The 19,620-nt window shown below is 52.9% G+C and overlaps 6 protein-coding genes across 6 annotated transcripts; 3 read left to right on the forward strand and 3 right to left on the reverse strand.

Annotated features, from left to right (window-relative positions):
* Positions 1–275: 275 nt before the first annotated feature.
* On the reverse strand, positions 276–1,076 carry BU25DRAFT_350978 (uncharacterized protein; the record flags this gene model as incomplete). The annotated part of the gene is made up of 2 exons (XM_033703336.1): positions 276–878; positions 930–1,076. The coding sequence occupies 2 exons, from the start codon at positions 1,074–1,076 to the stop codon at positions 276–278; spliced, it is 750 nt and encodes a 249-aa protein (XP_033557246.1).
* A 178-nt stretch (positions 1,077–1,254) lies between these two features.
* On the reverse strand, positions 1,255–2,303 carry BU25DRAFT_414805 (uncharacterized protein). Its single transcript, XM_033707385.1, has one exon. The coding sequence runs from the start codon at positions 2,200–2,202 to the stop codon at positions 1,531–1,533; it is 672 nt and encodes a 223-aa protein (XP_033557247.1). The 5' UTR covers positions 2,203–2,303; the 3' UTR covers positions 1,255–1,530.
* Positions 2,304–5,823: 3,520 nt separating this feature from the next.
* Positions 5,824–6,959, forward strand: BU25DRAFT_479648 (uncharacterized protein; the record flags this gene model as incomplete). Its single annotated transcript, XM_033711034.1, has 3 exons — positions 5,824–5,849; positions 5,955–6,160; positions 6,290–6,959. 3 exons carry the CDS (start codon positions 5,824–5,826, stop codon positions 6,595–6,597), a joined length of 540 nt encoding a protein of 179 aa, XP_033557248.1. The 3' UTR covers positions 6,598–6,959.
* A 1,368-nt stretch (positions 6,960–8,327) lies between these two features.
* On the reverse strand, positions 8,328–9,899 carry BU25DRAFT_200879 (MFS general substrate transporter). The gene has a single exon (XM_033701104.1). It carries the CDS (start codon positions 9,760–9,762, stop codon positions 8,401–8,403), a length of 1,362 nt encoding a protein of 453 aa, XP_033557249.1. The 5' UTR covers positions 9,763–9,899; the 3' UTR covers positions 8,328–8,400.
* Positions 9,900–10,755: 856 nt separating this feature from the next.
* On the forward strand, positions 10,756–13,563 carry BU25DRAFT_376827 (urease). Its single transcript, XM_033704121.1, has 5 exons — positions 10,756–10,806; positions 10,885–10,971; positions 11,023–11,049; positions 11,102–13,165; positions 13,216–13,563. Exons 1-5 carry the CDS (start codon positions 10,786–10,788, stop codon positions 13,534–13,536), a joined length of 2,520 nt encoding a protein of 839 aa, XP_033557250.1. The 5' UTR covers positions 10,756–10,785; the 3' UTR covers positions 13,537–13,563.
* Positions 13,564–16,496: 2,933 nt separating this feature from the next.
* Positions 16,497–18,556, forward strand: BU25DRAFT_414812 (MFS general substrate transporter). Its single transcript, XM_033707386.1, has 3 exons — positions 16,497–16,561; positions 16,610–17,223; positions 17,273–18,556. Exons 1-3 carry the CDS (start codon positions 16,551–16,553, stop codon positions 18,217–18,219), a joined length of 1,572 nt encoding a protein of 523 aa, XP_033557251.1. The 5' UTR covers positions 16,497–16,550; the 3' UTR covers positions 18,220–18,556.
* The last annotated feature ends 1,064 nt before the right edge of the window (positions 18,557–19,620 follow it).

Here is a 19,620-nt window from a genome sequence, read left to right on the forward strand (position 1 = left end):
CCGAAGTCGATGTCATCGCAGTCCCTGTCTTTGAGTAGTGGTGGCGCGCATTGAGGAGGGCATAAGTCCATATTGACAGACGAACGTGAGAGACCCCTATGCATGCCGGGCTGCGTGGGCAGCCGGAAACTTCGATGGCTTATGTCCGTGTGGGCTGAAGGCCGTCAAGCTTGAAGTTGGCGAGACACATCCACGAAGACAACCGCGAGGCTGCGTTTGTGCTGCATGCTCATAGCCTTGCCAGCTCGCACCATAGCGATTGTTGAAAGTCATCTTTACGGTCGTCCAGTCTGGCTCTTGTTCTGAGCCTCCTCCCACAACCCCCTCAGACTCGGCATCCCCCCCTCAACATACTTCCCCATACTCCTCAACACCTTGTTCGGCGTCCGATGCGCATTCGGCGGCCTCTTTGTCACATCAGACAACCCCACATGCGGCACGATCTTGCTCAAGTCCTCCTGCGCCATGCTCTTCATCGGGCTGAACTGCTTCCACAGCGGCTGTCGCTCGACGAAGTCTTGATGTACGGCGCGCGACCGGTCGACGGTGATTTGGAACCATTTTGTTGTCGTGGTCTTGGGCGGAGCTGCGGAGAAGGGCATCGGTGCGGGCTGTGAGGGCGGCGTTGATGCGGTGGAGGGGGGCGTGCGGTGGAGGAGTTTGCTTGGACTAGTCATGTCGGAGATGTCGGTGAAAGTTGCGAGTGGGAGGGTGGACGGGTCTTCTTCTGCGTCTTCGGTGCTGTAGGAGGGTTCGGTGCTGCTTACCTCGCGCTCGAGCGCGAAGCGGAGGGGCGAGGCGTTGAGGGCTTGTTGCGCAGCGTCGGGGGTGCGGTAGATGGCTAACGCAACATTGTCTGCTGGATTGTGGTACTCGTACTAGTTTTGATGTCAGCGCAACATCGTGGCCGCTGCAGTTGAGCGACGAACTCGCAGGTGCTTGTATGTGTTGATCTCGCCGAAGCGCTGCAGCACGCGGAAGATCTCGCGGCTTTCGGAGAGGTTGGCTGGCCGCGGCACGATGCGCAGATGCACGGAGCGCGAGGGCAGGTGCCCTGCCGCTCTACGGATGGACATGGCGGCGGTGGTGAGCTGTCACGGCCATGAAGCTTGAGCTGCAATGCAACAAAAGTCCGAGAGTGGGTCACCGAACTTTACCGAAGAGGATCGCGATCCTGGGGTTACGCGTATCACGTGGGATCCCGGTCGCTGGGTCGATTGAAACGTTCATGCATGTCTAAAAGCAAAGGATGCTGTGCGAAATGCTTGATTTGGTGAATATGCAATATGTGGTTGTGGCAGCTCAGTAGCTGCATATAGTAATAGTGTAACGCCAGGCTCAACCCGTAGGGAGCATAGATATCAACCATTCAAAATCCTTGCGTGCTTTTCTGTGCACTCGACCCAAGAGGCTCCAGATCTATTCAAGCTCGAATGGCGCTCTTGACAGAGCTCAAACGGTCACCAGCGCCGCAGACAATACCTCCAACGCCGTCGCAATGCTTCAAAATCAAAAATGTGCAGACAAGGCCTATTTTGTCTTCCTCCTCTCTCTAGTCTCCTTCGCTGTGCTCGACCGCTTTCGCATGCGGACGTTCTTGCTAACGCGCACATTGTCGTTGTGACGGTCTCCTGCCCGATAAAGTGGACGCGAGAACAGAGGCACTGTTACGCGCAACGAGCAGTCATAGTCCATGTCGACGCCCTCATCGTCTACTGATTCAACGGTAGCCACTGTTGAGGCTGATCGGACCGCTGGTTCGTTGACATTGCACTGTTCCTCTTCCTGGATCATGCGGACCAGCTTTGAGATGTCGCGGGCTTGTGACGAGCAGCACTGAAGCCGCGAGTTGGCCTGTCGCTGCATGCGCATGATGGACGCTGAAGCGCGGCAGTAGGTGGGTCGAGGGGCGTGGGGGTCCAGCTGTTCAGTGGGGAATGTGTCGTCCTCGCTGGGCGGTGTTGGTGGCCCGACAGGGGTGTTTTGCGAACGCGATGTGCTGATGAAAAGGTTCTGCCCGCCCATAAGCTGAGCCAGGTCGCTCATTGTGCATGGCGGAGGTGTGAGTGGCCTGCTGTATGGGTGTTCAGGTGTTGTGGACTTTGAGGTAGGTGAGCAGTTCATAAGGGCTCGCTCGGCCTCATGGTCGGCCAGCGACGGCGAGGCCGCATCGAAGGAGAAGTCGCGGAAGAGGGTTGCCATAGCTGTTGACGTATTATGAGCTTCTTCTGAGGAGTATCGTGGGAGGCGTAATCCGATCGTCGAGACGGTTGAAGGATCAGCAGCGCTGCCCTACAGCAAAGTGCAGACGGCCATGGTAATAAGGCGATTTCGATGCGGCCAAGGGAACGGGCGCGCACCGCGCAACTGGATTGCGCAACGGCCTATGACGCTCCGTGCAGTGGCGGGACCCTGCTCATTGGCAGAAGAACGAGAGAGACCCACTAGAGAAATGGGCCCTGCACCGCCGTGCTTCAGCGTTCCTCTCGACCCTTCATGCGTTCGTACTCGCACCACCGGGGCGATAAACACTCGGCGAGCAAACGGGCAGTGCTGCATGAACAGAACCCACCCAGTCTCCATCAATGTGCAAGGCTGTGCGGGCAAGGGCAGCTGAACAGGTTGAATACCTCCAGGGCAGCTCGTCACGATCCACCCTGCGCTGGCCAGACGCTGGAGACGCTAGCAAGGCTGCATAGAACTGCAAATCTGGAGAGCCCACAGCACGACTGGCTGCGGCTTTCGTTCGTTCCTTTCACCAACTCTCCGCCAGTGCGAGATCTCGAAGGAGAATCCTATCTGCTTGCTGCCTTGGAGTGCATGCTAACTGGGCCGGCCTCTCCTGTGCCCCACCGCTCACCCAAACTACAGCATCCAGACGTCGTTATTTCCACCCCTCACGTCTCCACGCCATCCATACCTTATCTCCGGAGCGGCTGTTGCGCAATTTTCGAGACGCTCGATGCCGCCGCCGCGGGCTCGCGGTCTTCCGGATCATAGCTAGTTGACGCACGAGTCATTCAACTCTCCGCGCTCGTGGCTTTTGACACTCACTAAACACTGCACCTCGCTGATCCAGGCACTGCCAGGTCACATTGTGGGAACAGCAGTGCGACTGGATTTGCCCTGTGAAACGGCGGCCCCGAGCTTCTGGGAAGGATCAATGCCTCCAGCCGTATTTGCTACCCTGCGTGTATTGCATTTTCATATTGGCTCTCTTAAGAAATGCATCCCCTTTTTTTATTCCCCGGAGCCAGTCTCCTGGAGCAAGTGGAATTGCTTTTTGCACGCCCGTCTGCGTCTTGGGTCGCATTGCCGACGGATGTTGTACTCGTGCCGCATCCTCGCTCGATTGTCCTGTTTACAGACTGATTTTCGACATTGCCATCCACACTGTTTGTCCCAAAGGGCCAGGCATCCTGTTTTGCACGTGTGGCTGACCTGCAGGGGCGCCACAGCTCTGCAACTCGACTCTTTCAATGCCCTAGGCTGTGATTGGACGCGGCCACATTGGCTTTCGTGTACGAGACCTTCCCTAGGGCTTCCACCAAATACTCTCCTGCATCTTTTGGCGACCAGAAGACATCTTCTTTACACGCCAGGCTTGCAGCGACGTGTCTAAACCTATCGAGTCTTCTCCGCGAAGTCAACAGTCTGCAGAACCAGGTTGGTGGGAAACCGTTGGCACCAAGTCCAGACCGAGAGGGACGATGATGCATCTTGATGACGCACGACAGCTCCCGACTTCAGCCTTAGCCGGACGTCCGCTTTGTGTCACGGCACAACACGTCTTACAACAATCCAAGTATCGTGTGCTACAGTAAGGGCATCCTGCCTGAACCGAAGGATGAGTTGGCAAAGGAGCAAATTTACCTGCGCGCCAATCAGGATCCTTCGAAGCCAAGTCTCCCAGAAGACGGGATCGCCGCAGGTCATGGGTTTTCACGCCTCCGTGCCTGTCGATCATGGCGTCCCAGCTGAACGAACCAACTTGTGTTTTGTGTTTACCACAACAGGTTGTCGGTTTCGAGATCTTATCGCTTTGTCCCAAGAGCTGAAGCAGTCCCCATATCTTGGCGGTTGTCAGCTTCGATTCCACCATCTGCGCCGCTTATCACCATCGGACTCGCCGAAAGCCTCCCAACTCTTCGAATTGAACGGCTACCGTGCAATGCAAAGACAACGCTTGTATGGCCATACGCAACGCGTGTAAAACATGTCTTCAGGCCGTTTCTCCAGTGAAACAGGCCCCCACTCCCTTACGCTCGCGTTCACGATACGGCAGGACCGGTGAGGCTGGACTGATATCGCCACGTGATATTGAAACAACATCAAACCATCGTTCAGTAGCAATTCCGTAGTGTACCCCTGCTGGTCTCCCCGGTATTATTTCGAAAGCACCATCGTGTGGACGAATCAATAGCAACGCGCATCGAGAATGGATCACCATGGTTGCTATCTACAGTATATGGCATATCAGTCTTTGCTAGCTCATCTTCCAGCCCCCAATACCTCGCCTCTTCCGGACTCGGCCAAGCCGTCAGATGACTCCACTGACTCCGAATGGCCAGGATTCTATCCAGCTTCAACGGTACCTTCAGCGCCTCAAGTGCAGCGTGCTCAACCCAATTCGCTATGCGCTGCCACACAACCCCATGTCCAACATCGTTATTAAGGTCCTCATAGCAGCAGTTACAGAATCTGCATGCGTACCGTTAAATGAACGCATGCACGATTTCATGAAGCAGCGTACTCCGGCGTGCCACGGCTTTAGCGTTGAGCGCTCCATGTGCTGCAACTATTTTGTGGTTGAGTGGGTTTGATCGAATATACGATACCTTGTCGATCGTCTGGCAAGACCCATACCAATCCGGACCGCGATTGTCATCCCACGAGAGTTTGATTCATCGCGACACCACGCGCGTCCGGCTCATCCAGACGTTGTAGCATACTTCTCGGCGACCGATCCTGCAGTATCTGCCTCAGGACGTTACAGGCGTGGATCTCTGGAGGTGTGGCCCTCTCCATTCATATACTCAGGAACTCGATAAACTCCTCGCTGAGATCCAAAGCCTCATGGCGTCCTGGAGTTAGCACGCGACGTAGGCTAGATGGCCATGTTGGCTCACTATCAGTATTTTCTTGACGATGACGCCGGAGCAGTTGTGACAGTCCTCGTGAGATGAAGCATGCTGGCCAGGGTTCATAGCAGCGGTCGGCAATTGTATTGACTCTGGTGTAGCAGATATTAAAGGTAAAGAAGCAAGCATGAACACGTGGGTAGGAGCTCTCCATGAATGTCGTGGCTTCCTCTAGGCGACGCGCCGTGTGAACAGCATCTGCTACTGTCTCTGCCATCGAACTCTCGACCCTCCTGCCACCTCGACTCCTTTTTGCACACACCCAAGACTCATCCACAAACTCTAGGAGTCACCTTACCCTGCCAATTGACCAAGCTGCTTCTGCTACGTTATCACGTTGGGGTTACAGCAGCAAGTGAGTACCTTCCTTTCGTAATGTATATGATAGCTTCATACGTGCGTAAGGCACATAAGATGTCTCAGTGATCATTGTCTACGAACATCAATATATGTAGCCAAGCCTCGTGAGAGCAAGCAGAGTATGCTTCCAGTAGATTAGATATAAATCACTGTCTTGAGTCGAAGCCTTCGTCTGCTGCAGTCTTAAACGTCCCACCTTCCACACTCGAGCTTCATCAGAATTGTCATCAAAGCACGAGCCCAAACAGTGCACAACAAATCACCTGAAGCTCGGCTTCAAATCCGACAGCAGTTCAAGTGCGCGAATTGCGCAAACACTAACATGCACAATGGACTAGTAATCAACCAGTACGGCAACACTGTCAAGGCTATCACACTAACACCACTTTGCCATTCTCCACTTCAATTAAGTAATATACTAACCGACTTCCTCAACTAGCACATGGTGTACAGTACCCCTGATAGAATCACTGCGTGCGCGGAGTTCCAGCGTATCATCACTCAGCCTCCACAGTTTGGCCTGATCGCGTGGCTAGGTGCGCCAGACGCTCGTGCAGTCCACACGCATGAGATGGAGCACCTTCTTGACGTACTAGCTGATATATTCTTTCCCTCCAAGATCCGCTTCAAAATTGTCTTCCCTCCTGCAAACAATCAAGGTACGCTTGGCGACGGCTTGGTCATTGATAAAGGGTTTGAACAAAGCGTTGACAGTTGTGCGCAGATCCGCATTCAGGCTACTCACCGCTACCCTCCGAACAACAACGTACACATTCCAGCATAACAAGCATCGATTCATAGTGCTGTCAGTGAAGCTGCGCTTGAGTGGTTGGGAACGTTGCTGCACGAGCTGTTTCACGCGTTTGTGGAGCTGTACGCATGCCAACAGTGTACGTGGGATGAGGACGCGGAGAACCTCAACGGACGCGGGAGGGTGTGGCGGCGCGTTGCTACTCAGATTGAGTTGGTGTGTCAGCGGACGTTGAGTTTGAAAGTTGGATTGGAGAGGTTCGATGCGATTCGAGGGGAGTGGGGAGTGATGAAGTATTGGCGTGGCGTGGAGGAAGTCATGGAGTGGAAGTTAGTCGATAAGTAGTGTGTATCGGTGCCTCGCAAAACGTACGAACTCCCCTGGATTCTGGCTCAATATCATCAAGCATATGTCACAGGTGGGCGAGAGCTTCCAAGTGGCTAGCTAAGGCTAGCTAGTAGGATGGGTGACAGTCTAGGTGACAGGACGCAGGGCAGAACGTGGGATATTTTAGGGCACCAAGACAATTAACCACTCACGTATATGCCCTGCATGCTATACTGTGGTTCATACAGCCACTATGTCAAAATTCAGGAGGGTCGGTACATTCGCAAACGATTGTAACGCGTGCATGGGGAAATTCAATGCAGAGACCTGCCATCCATATCGTATGTTGTTCAATGAAGAAGGCGTGGTTTGAAAACGAGTCGATGCTCACTAGAATTATGGATGGCATCGAGTACCAATCACAATATACTCGTCTGTTTGGGAATCCGTAAATCGGCGGAACTCGTGACATCTTTCACCGAGTGGCTAAGCCTCGGAATTGGCACTTCGAGTGAAAGGCGGCCTTGCTCCAATCGCACAGTGACTACAAACTTCGAGAGAAATTTCTGTACGAAATCGTCACGGAGCTGTGTACTAACTATCGTTCAACTGTTCGCCCACTATGGAAAACAATCAGAGTTCCCATACCGAGCCACCTCAGCATCCAGACAGGCCAACAGCGGTCCAGGATTTCAACCGCATAGTGGAACCCACAATACCGTTTCCCCATTCAAACCCTCCCGAGTGTTCGAATTGTTCACGTACTGTGATCACCCAAGAAGCCGTGATCAATAAATACGGAAACCTCGTCGAAACCAGCACGCTAATTTCAAGCAGGAACGATGCCTTCCAGCTCTGTGACGCAGTATAAGCCCAACTTGCGCGGCCCATGCAGTACAGCATACCGCAAGAAACCAGCGCAACTTCTCAGTTTCGAAGCCTGCTTCGCAACCGCTCAGCGGACAGTTTGATGAAGCGTCTCGGCCAGATTGATGCGCGCGCAGTGTTGCACGGCGAGTATGCATATTGAAATTGGTACGTATGCAGGGAACGTTCGTCGAAGAAGCAGAATGTGGATGATCTCAAAGGGCATGGGGCTGCGTGGCAGCGAGTCGCTTGCTGAGCTGAGTTTGCCGCACTGCACGGCCTAGGTCTGCCGTTGAAGTCGGCCAGGATGAGTGCTATTCAATGTCATTGGGATAGTTTGGAGTATTGGCCGACGTGGGGAGAAGTGGAGAGCTGGGAGCTGGTGGACTAGCAGCAGGCCAAAGCTTCACCAGCACCGATTCGTTACGTCTGTGTCAGTATTGGATTGCTGACGATTAGAGTAGTGGTGTCCAGGAGCTCGAAGGATGCATATCTGTTCGCTGTCAGCGGCATCAAAGGTAAGAAAAGTTGGACAACACCGGAGTTCAGCTACAGATCATTCTTATTCACCCAGCTCGGTATTTGTGTGATTAAAAAGGTCTCGTAGCGAGGGCAGTGACTATGCAGTGAAGCCACAGTCTGTAGGCAATACTGTCAGCAGGGCAAATTCAAGGAGAGGTGAAGATTTGCCATGTGCCGTCGCTGCCTCAAGGTGAACATCATAGTAAACTACCTAAGTCGCGTTAGTGAACAATAACGCTTGTCTACGTTGTTAGGTGACTCTATTCATCCACTGTCAATAATGGAACAGCCTTGCAGGCCTGGCTAGTGAACTTTGAGTGTGAACATCTTGCACGCAATAATGAAAATGCAAGCAACGATTGCGAAAAGTGTGGAGAAGTCTATTGGGTATCTTGCACACAAACTGGAAATCTAATCACACCTACAACATTCTCAAGCATTGCCAGACAGCTTGTTGTCCACCTCTTCCTCAGTGACAACCGTCTCATGACTACCCTCAAGCTCAGACAAAACAATCCAAGTAGGTAGAATGCACAGCACCGTGAACCCGAAGTTGATGCCAATGGAAACGAAGTGGTTCGCATTGCCCTCAGTCTGCATAGCCCACGCAACAGTCTGGCCCAGGGCTTCTACACCACGCAGAATACCGGTGTGGTGAGACAAGTTGGAAAGGTCGGTAGCGTACTGGCCAACAAGCCAGTAGAGGAATTGTTGGAACGACTGACCGCCGAATTGCCAGAAGAATACCAGCGCGTAGGACTTTCCGAAGCCGCCCTGGAACCAATCGAAGACGGGTGCGGTTGTAGCGTTGTAGAGTTGGTTCTGGAGAATGGACGCCCAAATCCATGTGCCAAAAAGGATGGTTACGATGGAGATGAAGGCAATCTTGCCGCGGGTTTTGATGTAGATTTTCTGGTTATCGAGGAGGGCGGCGATGATGAAGGAACTGAAGATGCCGGCAAAGTTCGTGAAGAAGGAGCTGAACGCACGCGAGCGGACGGTGAAGTAGGTCGTGAGCCAGGTCGACATGAAGCCGTTGTAGAAATAGCTGATGAAGAAGGCGGGGAGGAGGAGCAAGATCCTACGGCTAATGAAGAGCTTGCCGACAGCCTTGAATTCCTGGCCCCAGCTGGCGGCGCGCTCTGTGACAATCCTGGTGCCATCTTTGCGCCAGACTTTGTGGGCGGGTGAGAGGCAGAGCGCAATGGGGAGGCCGAGACACATGATGGCGATGAAGACGATGTAGGTGGACGTCGAGACAGAGCCGGCGGTCTTGCGGTTCGCATTGAGACCTAGGTTGATAGCACCACCGACGATGGGACCAGCGGCCTTTGCGGACTGCCAGATGGCGAGGTAGAATGCGCGATCGCCGGGAGATGGGTAGCCGATGATGATGGCTGCCTCAGCGGCCCAGAAGAAACCTGCGCTGATACCGCAGAGAGCGCTGCCGAAGAGCATGAACCAGGTGTTCGCGCTGACACTGTTGGTGTAAAGACCAGCGCCGTACAGAGGGTAACCGATAGCACCAAGAGCAAGTCCGTAATTCAGTCCAATGCGGTTGTTGATAGCACCGGCAAGCACGCAGACAACAGCAAAGAGTCCGTACACTAGAGCATTGGCAGCAGAAACTGCGTAAGGCTCAGCAGCGCCACCTGCTCCCAATCCACCGAGCGCATCCCACATGCCCGGTGCCGTGAACGAGACACCGCATGCGACGAGGATCTGGAAGGGAACCGAGCGGAACAATGACTTGTTCTTGTGGATAGGCGCCGCATGTGACGTAATGGAGGACATGATGGCTGGTCCTCAGAGGCTTACTCGGACTGAACAAAAAAGTTGACGAGTGTCAATAGGGCTTGGTAATTTACACTGCAGGACCTACATTGTATTTATCTACTTGGCGCATAATTGCTCATGAAAATATTTTCGATGATGGTTGAGGCAAGCGCATATTGAATAGCTGTGGGGCGAGCACGACATCGGGAGCTAATGACTCGTTCGCATTGGGACCCTGGTTTCCCACGCTCTTGGAACAAAAGTTGTACGTTGACGTTTGCCACGCTACACCTACGCTCGCTTTAGTGTCGTGAAATGGAACGGTAGCATCCTGAGGCTCAAGCCGGACCAGGCCGAGACTAAGCACCGACAGCGGGAGATATTTGAGCTGCATCTGGAGTGTTGGTGTACAGCTGATGAGGAAAGCACGCGCGCGCCGAGTTGAGGCTCCACATCAGAAAGATGGAGCTCCACGATCCACCGAGATGCCCACAGTCTGGCCTCGTGCACGTTGCTCAAGGTCCCACAGAACCGCGTGATTCGTCGCTGTAGCACTGGAGTTTTCATGTGCCGTGCGAAGGAAGCGGCCGGCATGGTCGGGTGTGGTCTCCTGGGACGTGGTACCTGGGTTTATGCATGCGGCGAGTCCAGGGACCGGTGCAGTGAGATGACGTGCGATTGACTGTGGTCTAGTAATGAACACACCTAGCAGCAGGATCGTCAGCAACCTATGAAGCCAATCTCAACGGCGATGCATTGTTTCAAGAAAGGAACAGAGGTGTGAAGCTCGTTTTGGAGGTTGGGACCTGCTGTCACTGTTTATATGTATAAGATGTGGATGACGAAGGCATAGTAGTCAGCAATCGTTATCGGGGAGCTCCCTTATCGACGAATAGCAGCGCGAGGGGTCTTGAAAAGGAGGAGTTCTGGCTTGCTTTGGTATGGTCCGGTCTGGAACATGCGGTACACTTGAGAGCCCCGCGTACGTTTGTTTGAACGTCACTTGTTGCAGTCATACTGTCGCAGTGATACAGACACAAGATGCAGCTGTGTCCCAAGGAGGTGCGTGACTCGCCTGGGCAATTGCTGGGCGCGGCGATGCGCCAGCTGCAAGGAACCTCGCGCTGACCCCCACCACAGCTCGACAAGCTCGTCATCTCCCAGCTGGGCCTGCTCGCCCAGCGCCGCCTGGCAAGAGGAGTGAAGCTGAACCAGAGCGAGGCAACAGTAAGGACTGGTCATTGCTACGTGAAACTCACACCTAATTAACGGTGTCAGGCGCTCATCGCCAACAACCTCCAAGAAGTACCACACCAGCTTGCACGCCCACCCATGACAGCTCGCTGAAGGCGCACAGCTTATCCGCGATGGCAACCACACCGTCGCCGACCTCATGGCCATTGGCAAGACCATGCTGGGTCGCCGCCATGTCCAGCCCTCAGTGGTCGCAGGACTCCATGAGTTGATGGTTGAGGGCACCTTTCCCACCGGCACCTACCTCGTGACCGTCCACCACCCAATATCGACCAATGATGGCGACCTCGAAAAGGCCCTCTATGGCTCTTTCCTGCCAGTTCCCTCCAACGACATGTTTCCTCTCATCGATTCGACAGCGTATGAATACGAGAAGCAACCTGGCGCAATTATAGCTGTGAAAGGCGAGGCGGGCATCATCAAGCTCAATGAAGGGCGCAAGAGGATCAAGCTCAAGGTCAAGAGTACGGGAGACAGGCCAATTCAGGTTGGATCACACTACCACTTCATCGAGACCAATCCTCAGCTCTCTTTCGATCGCGTTCGCGCCCATGGCTACCGCTTGGACATTCCTGCTGGTACGTCTGTACGTTTCGAGCCTGGTGACACAAAGACGGTTACTCTGGTGCAAATTGCTGGAAACCAGGTCATCAAGGGTGGAAATCGGATTGCCTCAGGCCACATCCACGATACAAGCGTTGCAGAAGGCATTGTGGAGAAGCTGACTGCTGGAGGTTTCCTGCACGTACCGGCGCCAGCTGGCGACGGCGCACACATCGACATCTGCACCATGGAGCGCCAGGCCTACATTAGCATGTTCGGTCCCACAACTGGCGACTTGGTGAGACTAGGCGCCACAGATCTGTGGATCAAGGTCGAGAAAGATCTGACCAAGTATGGCGACGAGTGCGCGTTCGGCGGAGGCAAGACGCTCAGAGAAGGCATGGGCCAGGCAGGAGGACGATCTGACGCCGAGGTCCTGGACACAGTCGTGACCAACGCTCTGATCGTTGACTGGTCGGGCATCTACAAAGCTGACATCGGTATCAAGGACGGCATCATTGTTGGCATTGGCAAGGCTGGTAATCCAGATGTTATGGATGGTGTCGACCCGAACATGGTTGTTGGTTCTTGCACAGACGTCATCGCAGCTGAGCACGACATTGTCACGGCAGGAGGCTTCGACACGCACATCCACTTCATCTGTCCACAGCAAGCGCAAGAGGCGATCGCATCCGGTATCACAACGATGCTCGGGGGTGGGACTGGACCAAGCACCGGCACGAATGCAACCACTTGCACGCCAGGCAAGACACACATCAGGCAGATGCTGCAGGCCATTGACGAGCTCCCCTTGAACTATGGCATCACTGGCAAGGGGAACGACGCAGATGTGAAGCCGCTACAAGAGCAAGCTGAAGCCGGTGTCTGCGGTCTGAAGCTTCACGAAGACTGGGGAAGCACACCAGCAGCCATCGACGCATGTTTGACCGTCTGTGACGAGTACGATATCCAGACTCTGATCCATACCGATACCCTCAACGAGTCCGGGTTTGTCGAGTCGACTGTGGGTGCATTCAAGAACAGGGTCATCCACACCTATCACACCGAAGGCGCAGGTGGAGGCCACGCCCCAGACATCATTAGCGTTGTCGAGCATGACAACGTCCTCCCATCATCCACAAATCCTACCCGGCCATACACCCGCAACACGTTAGACGAACACCTGGATATGCTCATGGTATGCCACCACCTATCCAAGAACATCCCCGAAGACGTAGCCTTCGCCGAATCGCGTATTCGCGCCGAAACCATCGCCGCAGAAGACGTCTTGCATGATCTTGGGGCCATCTCAATGATGTCGTCTGACTCACAAGCGATGGGTCGTTGCGGTGAGGTCATTTTGCGCACTTGGAACACGGCGCATAAAAACAAAGTTCAGCGCGGATACCTTAAGGAAGATGAAGGTACCGGCGCAGACAACTTCAGAGTAAAGAGATACATCAGCAAATACACTGTGAACCCGGCTATTGCTCAGGGCATGGGTCACATCATTGGCAGTATCGAGGTTGGCAAACTGGCAGACTTGGTAGTGTGGCGGCCAAGCAACTTTGGCGTCAAGCCAGCGCTGGTCGTAAAGAGTGGGATGTGCTCTTACGCCCAAATGGTACGTCACCACTCCTCTTCTCATTACAAAATTGATACTGATCTTCGCAGGGTGATCCCAACGCCTCCATCCCAACCGTAGAGCCCATCATCATGCGTCCCATGTTTGCCTCCATGGTACCATCATCCAGCATCACATTTGTGTCCAAAGCATCCATTAACTCTGGCGTCATCAAAAGCTACGGTTTACGAAAGCGCGTCGAAGCGGTCAAGAACTGCAGGAACATCGGCAAGCGAGACATGAAGTACAACGACGTGCGGCCGAAGATGAAGGTCGACCCCGAGACATATAGGGTTGAGGCCGATGGCATGCATTGCACTGCGGAGCCAAGTGAGGAGCTTCCGTTGACGCAGGGGTATTTTGTTTACTAGGGGATGTATATATGCAATGGAATATCGTGGCGCTCCTACACACAACACCTCGCCGGAGATTTCTACTACCAATGCCAGCCTCCATAACCTCAGAGCTCTTGCAGCCAGTCAGGGTTCTCTGCTTCAAAACAGCATCACAATCACACGCGTCAACCAGGAAACACGTACCCTGTGAGATCTCCCGCCATGACCCTCACAAATAGGCTTGGCATTGACCCATACCTACACCCTGACATGGTCCGACATGCAGTACTCGACGCGGTTCTTGGATTCGAGGTCGTACCCTCGGGTTTTGAGACATTGCCGCTGTTGTCTGTTTTAATCGTTGGTCAGGGGAGAACTTGATTTGATATTCGTACCATGCATGCAATTTTGGACATTGTTTCGATATTTGAATGCGCAAGAGTATCTACTTGCGTTTTGCTGTGGAAGTGGCTGACGTTACGAGCGCCACAATGCAGAGGATAGCAGAGAACTGCATGTTAAGGTCTGCAATTTGTTTGCTAAAGCTTGTAAGAAGAGAAACATCTTGTGTATATCAGCACGAGATTGACTGTGCCAATCCTTGATACGCGGCAATTACCAGTAAGAAACAGAAGGTGTTCGAGTGCTCGTTGGAGTAGGAGCATGGGTGCCGGGCAGGAGAGTTGGCGTTGACGTTGAGCAAGAACATCAATGCACTACAACACTGCTACGCAACAAATCTTTAGGAAATCAGGAGGACAACAGACTGATTTACAATGCTTACAAGCGCTGGCATAATCTCGAAGTCCAAGATCGTTGACGAAGTAACAGACTATTCCGACCTATTTAGCGTTTGTTCGAAGAAACATTACCTCACCAAGCGAAACACCCTCACTTGCGGAGCCATGCCATACCGAAAGCTACATTCCTCCAGTAGAGCCTTCAGATCCAAATGTTACCTAGGTAGCTTGGAACCAAATCATACAGAAGCTCTAGGTGCTATCTTACTAAGCCCACCTCAACATTTGCTACAGCCATTGCATGACTCATCGATCTGAGGCCCCGCAGTTGACACGGCAATGGAGTGCGTCGATGAGATTCCGGGAGTGACAGCCGAGACGACAAATCTGGCGTCCGAGCACACAGCACTCGCTGTAAGTGATGCCGTAGGAGCATCATTTACATCGTGTTTCAATGGCAGGTGCTTTGATGGCGTGTGCCTCTACGTTGTCGGCTGATGCAGGAAGAACGGCCGTGGTGGCCGTGGTGGCCAGAGCAAGGAATGCGGTGAGCTGCAAAAGAGAACGTAGAACGAGCTGGAAGAGATTGATGTTGGTTCACCTTTGTGAGCTGCATAGTTGCTCGAGTGAGGTTTTGAGGGTTGATGGGCTGAAGTGCGGGCAGGTATCCTGAAGTGCCTTGTCTTCAGGAGATCTGCTAAGGCTTTATTTTATGGACGTCATTACCACTTAGCCTCAGGTCATTCTTACATGAGCGCTCGGCATTGCGGCAGCCATTTCCCATAATTCTATATGTCTTTGACACTGAGACAACATAAGCTTAGTGTGGGGCACGCCGTGAAAGGTGCGTTTATAAGCGCTCGCTGGTGGTAGGGTTCTTAAGCCTCGTGTTAAACATGTTCAAAATATCAACAAGTACAGCCTGAGAAATTCTGCGCCCAAACTTCCAAAAGAGGAGGGCTCTAGTGGAATGGCTCACTTTCAAAATCGGCGCGTGTGATGCTAACGCCTCTGAGGGCCTCCAGGGTCTGTTCTCGATGCTCGACTTCCAAAGTTGTTGGCAGAATTAGTGAGGGTAGGAGAAGATGGATGTTCATGCGCGACCGAAGTCGCCGGGGCTGCACCCGTGGGCGCGCGCCTTCCCCGCATGGACCCATTATGAACATCGTTCGTTCGTTCACTCTAACACCGAGCCTCGTGCATATCACGCCCGCGGTAAGACTTACATGCATGATGTGCCACCCCAGCATGTCTTGTTCTTCGAAGCTTGGCCAGGCTGTACGAAGGAGGGAACGTGCCCTCCTGTCGACAACCGCGTTCACGGAACTCTCACATGCATGTGAACGCGCACCAGACCCCTCTTGACTTGCAACGGAGTCTCACTCGCACACCATCCATGTACCTTCGATTCTGCCCTTGTCCACGAACCAGGACCTGCGGACAGGCCGCAGTTGGCTTGTAAAGCTCGTGTGTTAAGGCTCGACCCACGAATGCCTTGCAGGAACGCAGACGATCTCCTGGAAAACCCGACACTCCCTCATCACGGACTCCAAAGACGATGAGGCCAAGAAATGACCGACCAAGTTTTCACTGTCCCTGGCCTAGGCAAGGCCTTTTTGATGGCCTCGCCGTACCGAGCCAAGGCTTGGGGCAGCCTGCCGCAGTCTTGGCCTGCCCAGCATGGAGGCCTTGTCCGCGACCATGGCGCCCCGCCCCACACATGCTTGTGGCATGATTGGAGATTCGGGCGGAGATGGATCTTATCTGATGACCGAGCTTCTGGGCGCTCCATCTTATCAGATCATCGAGCAATGAGAGGTTGCTGGGCCACACTATCGTTGAGAAATCCAGAAGCCTCGTGGTGGGGAGACGCGCACAATTTTTCCTACACTTACCTTCCTTGTCCGGTTGTCGGCGTGTAGGCAGGGACAAATCTCCCACCGTATGGCGGTTCCGCTGCATGGGTACCGGGGTATATAATACCAGCTAAAGTAGCCCTTCTCGCTTTCCGCCTATCCTCGAGATCCATCGCTTCTACACAAGGCAATTGGTTGGGCTTCGCTACCCTCTTTCACCATGAGTCTCACTGCTGGTGGTCCGCAGCCCACGGCTGGCATTGAACGAATTCCCCCTCAGCTAGATGCAGAGAAGAGCCATCCTATCGTTGGTCACAGCGACGAATCCTTTAATAATGCGAATGCAAATACCAACGAGTACGACATCGATGGCCAAAAGGTCCAGGATTTCCAGAGGGGAGTTGAACGCGTCCGGATCATCACCACCATTTGGAACAAGCCTACACTTATCTCCATGTTTGTTCTGTAGGTTGTATTGGTCAAAACGATTGCGACATCCTCTGACAATCCCAGGCTATACCTGATCCACTTCGTCGATATGCTGCAAAACTATATCGACACCGGCCTCAACCCATACGTCACATCAGCATTCAGTTCGCACGGCTTGCTCACCGTAGGGACCGTCATCTCCACAGCACTTGGTGGCTGCGTTCCACTTACCATGGCGAAAGTCATCGATCTCTGGGGCCGTGTTGAAGGCTTCTGCTTCATGCTCCTGGTGTGTGTCTGTGGTATGATCGTTAAGGCTGTTTGCACGAACGTTCAGTCCTACATCGGTGGTCACGTTCTTTACTGGACTGGTCATATCGGTCTAATATACGTTATCGATGTTATGTGCGCCGATATCACCTCTCTCAAGAACCGTATGATCATCTTCGGCATCAACCAGACGCCGAGGATCGCCGCAACCTTTGCTGGACCCGAACTTACTTCGATCTTCTTGAGTGGTCCTGGCTGGCGTTGGGCGTTTGGAGCCTTCATCATCATTCTCGTCGCTTGCAGCGTTCCAGCTATGGCTCTCATGCTTTACATGTACCGAAAAGCTCGCAAATCTGGCTATGCTGAGAAGCAAAGGTCTGGTCGGAGCACATTCCAATCTGTGAAACACTACGTTATCGAGTTCGATAGTAAGTCCGCGTCGGCTGTGTCTGTTGTCTTCGTACTAATCATGGCCAGTCTTTGGTATCATATTGATCATGGCCGCCTTCTGCCTCTTCATGCTGCCGTTCACCCTCGTGAACTACGCTCCCCAACTGTGGAAGACGCCCTATATCATCGCCATGATCGTCCTCGGCATTTTGCTCTTTCCCACTTTCATTCTCTATGAGAGGTATCTGGCTCCAGTCCCATTCCTCCCGTGGAAGTATCTCAAGGAGCCAACCATCGTCGGCTCTTGTGTTCTTTACGGTGTCATGTTTCTTTCAGTCATGTGCTGGAACGGAATGTACAACTCGTACCTGCAGGTTGTACACAGGCAGAGTATCGTACATGCCGGATACATCCTCAACTCCTTCTCTCTCACTTCTTCCGTCTTCGGTCCTCTTATCGGAATGCTCATCAGCTACACGGGTAACTTCAAGTGGGTCGCAATGAGTGGTGTACCTATCACTCTCCTCGGAACCGCTTTGTTAATTCCTTACCGCCAGCCTGATTCTCCTGTCGGTGTCTTAGCTTTTACCCAAGTTCTCGTTGGTCTCGGTACTGGTATTTTCGCCACCTGCGGTCAACTTGCCGTCATGGCACCCGTCACTCATCAGCAGATTGCTGTCGTCAACGCGCTCTGGGGACTTTTTGGTGGCTTCGGCTCCTCTATCGGCTACTCCATCGCTGGTGCCATGTGGAACAGCATCACCCCCGGCAAATTGTATGAGCTTCTTCCCGAAGGGTCCAAGGACCAGGCAGCTGTCATTTTCGGCGACATCCAAGTGCAGATGTCTTTCGCTGACGGCACCCCTGAGCGTGCCGCCGTTGTTGGCGCTTACGCTCACTCTCAGCGCTTGATGGTCATTGCTGGTGTCTGTTTCATTCCTCTTTGCGTTGCGTCCATCTTCATCTGGAAGAACATCAACGTCAAGAAGCTTGAGAAGGAGCAGGGCAAGCAGACCAAAGGTCTGGTCTTCTAGATGATGTCACGACTTTACTATCAGATAAAACGGGGGTTTGAGTTGCAGGACGCTTGTAGGTGGTATTGAGACGTGCATATGTACAATAATGCATGTCTGTACGATAGGAGAAACATGATGCTTAAAACTTTCCAGTGACAAATACATTCGTTGTCCTCGCTTGAGCTCTTCTTAAGTGCTATGAGGTTCCACAAACTGTCTACCTTGATCAATGAAAAGACGTGTGGCAGTGGCGCTCGACTAGCGTATCACCAACTCAGCATTCCTCCTGTGTACAGGTCTGCGCACGTATGCATCGTTATAAGATATATAGATTGAATGATTGATTGGTTTAACATCCTTTCTAAGTCTAAGACTATGGAAGACAAGAGCGGCAGTATCCCCTCTGATAATGCAAAGATTTAGTTACAAGAGAGTGAGGTCAATAGAGGTACAAGGGATAGTGAGGGCTCAGGCCCAGAGCGAAGTTGCTGGAATCAGAGCAAGTGCAAAACAAGAGCTCATCCACTTCACCACTGGTCACAAGGCTGCTGATGCAGTGCTCACCCTCCCAGACCAGACTGCAGTGTCTCCCAAGAAGGTTGTCAGATGGCTGGGCATCTACTTTGATTTTTTTTTGGTTTAACGTCCTATCTGAGTCTAAGACTGTGGAAGACAAGAGGAGCAGTAGCTCCTCTGGTAATGCAAAGATTTAGTTATATGGTGAGGTCTCAGGCCCAGAGCAAAGATGATGAAAACAAAAGAAGTACAAAACAAACAAGCAAAGGAAAGAGAAGCTGTTGTAGCATGCCTATGCCAGGTCTTCTGATGACTGCCCAAGATGCCACCTCCTTGTGCCAACCTTGGTCCTGCTGATGAAGTCCAAGGTGGCCGCCCAGGTGCAGTCCTGCTGTCTGTTCTGCCCCTCAATTGCAGAATTTTCCGGTCAGATCCTCTGCAAACAGCCTACAACACCACCATTTGGCCCTCCCAGGCCTCCCTCAGGCCCTGCACCATTGAAATTTCATCAGCACCCATCTCAATACACCTCAAGCCATCATCTCCTCCAATTTCAGACCCTCCAGGCCATTATTGAGCTGTGCATCCCAGGTGCAGACCTCTGTTTCCTGACTGGAAATTTTGAAGTTCCTGGCTGGACACTGGAAACAGGCAATTTACAGGGGTCTCTGGCTGAATTTTCCAGTCCACTCTTCCCAAAGGACAGCAAAGCAAGACAACACAAGCATTCTGGCCTCTCTCAGGCCCTATATCATTGAAATTCCATCAGCATCCATCTCAACACACCTCAGGCTATCACCTCCTCCAATTTTGGACCCTCCAGGCCATTATTGAGCTGTGCATCCCAACTGCAAGCCTCCTGCTCCTGACCGGAAATTTTGAAGTTCTTGTGGCTGGACCCTG

Source organism: Macroventuria anomochaeta (assembly GCF_010093625.1).
Source record: "Macroventuria anomochaeta strain CBS 525.71 unplaced genomic scaffold BU25scaffold_40, whole genome shotgun sequence".
In the NCBI taxonomy this organism is placed as follows: domain Eukaryota; kingdom Fungi; phylum Ascomycota; class Dothideomycetes; order Pleosporales; family Didymellaceae; genus Macroventuria; species Macroventuria anomochaeta.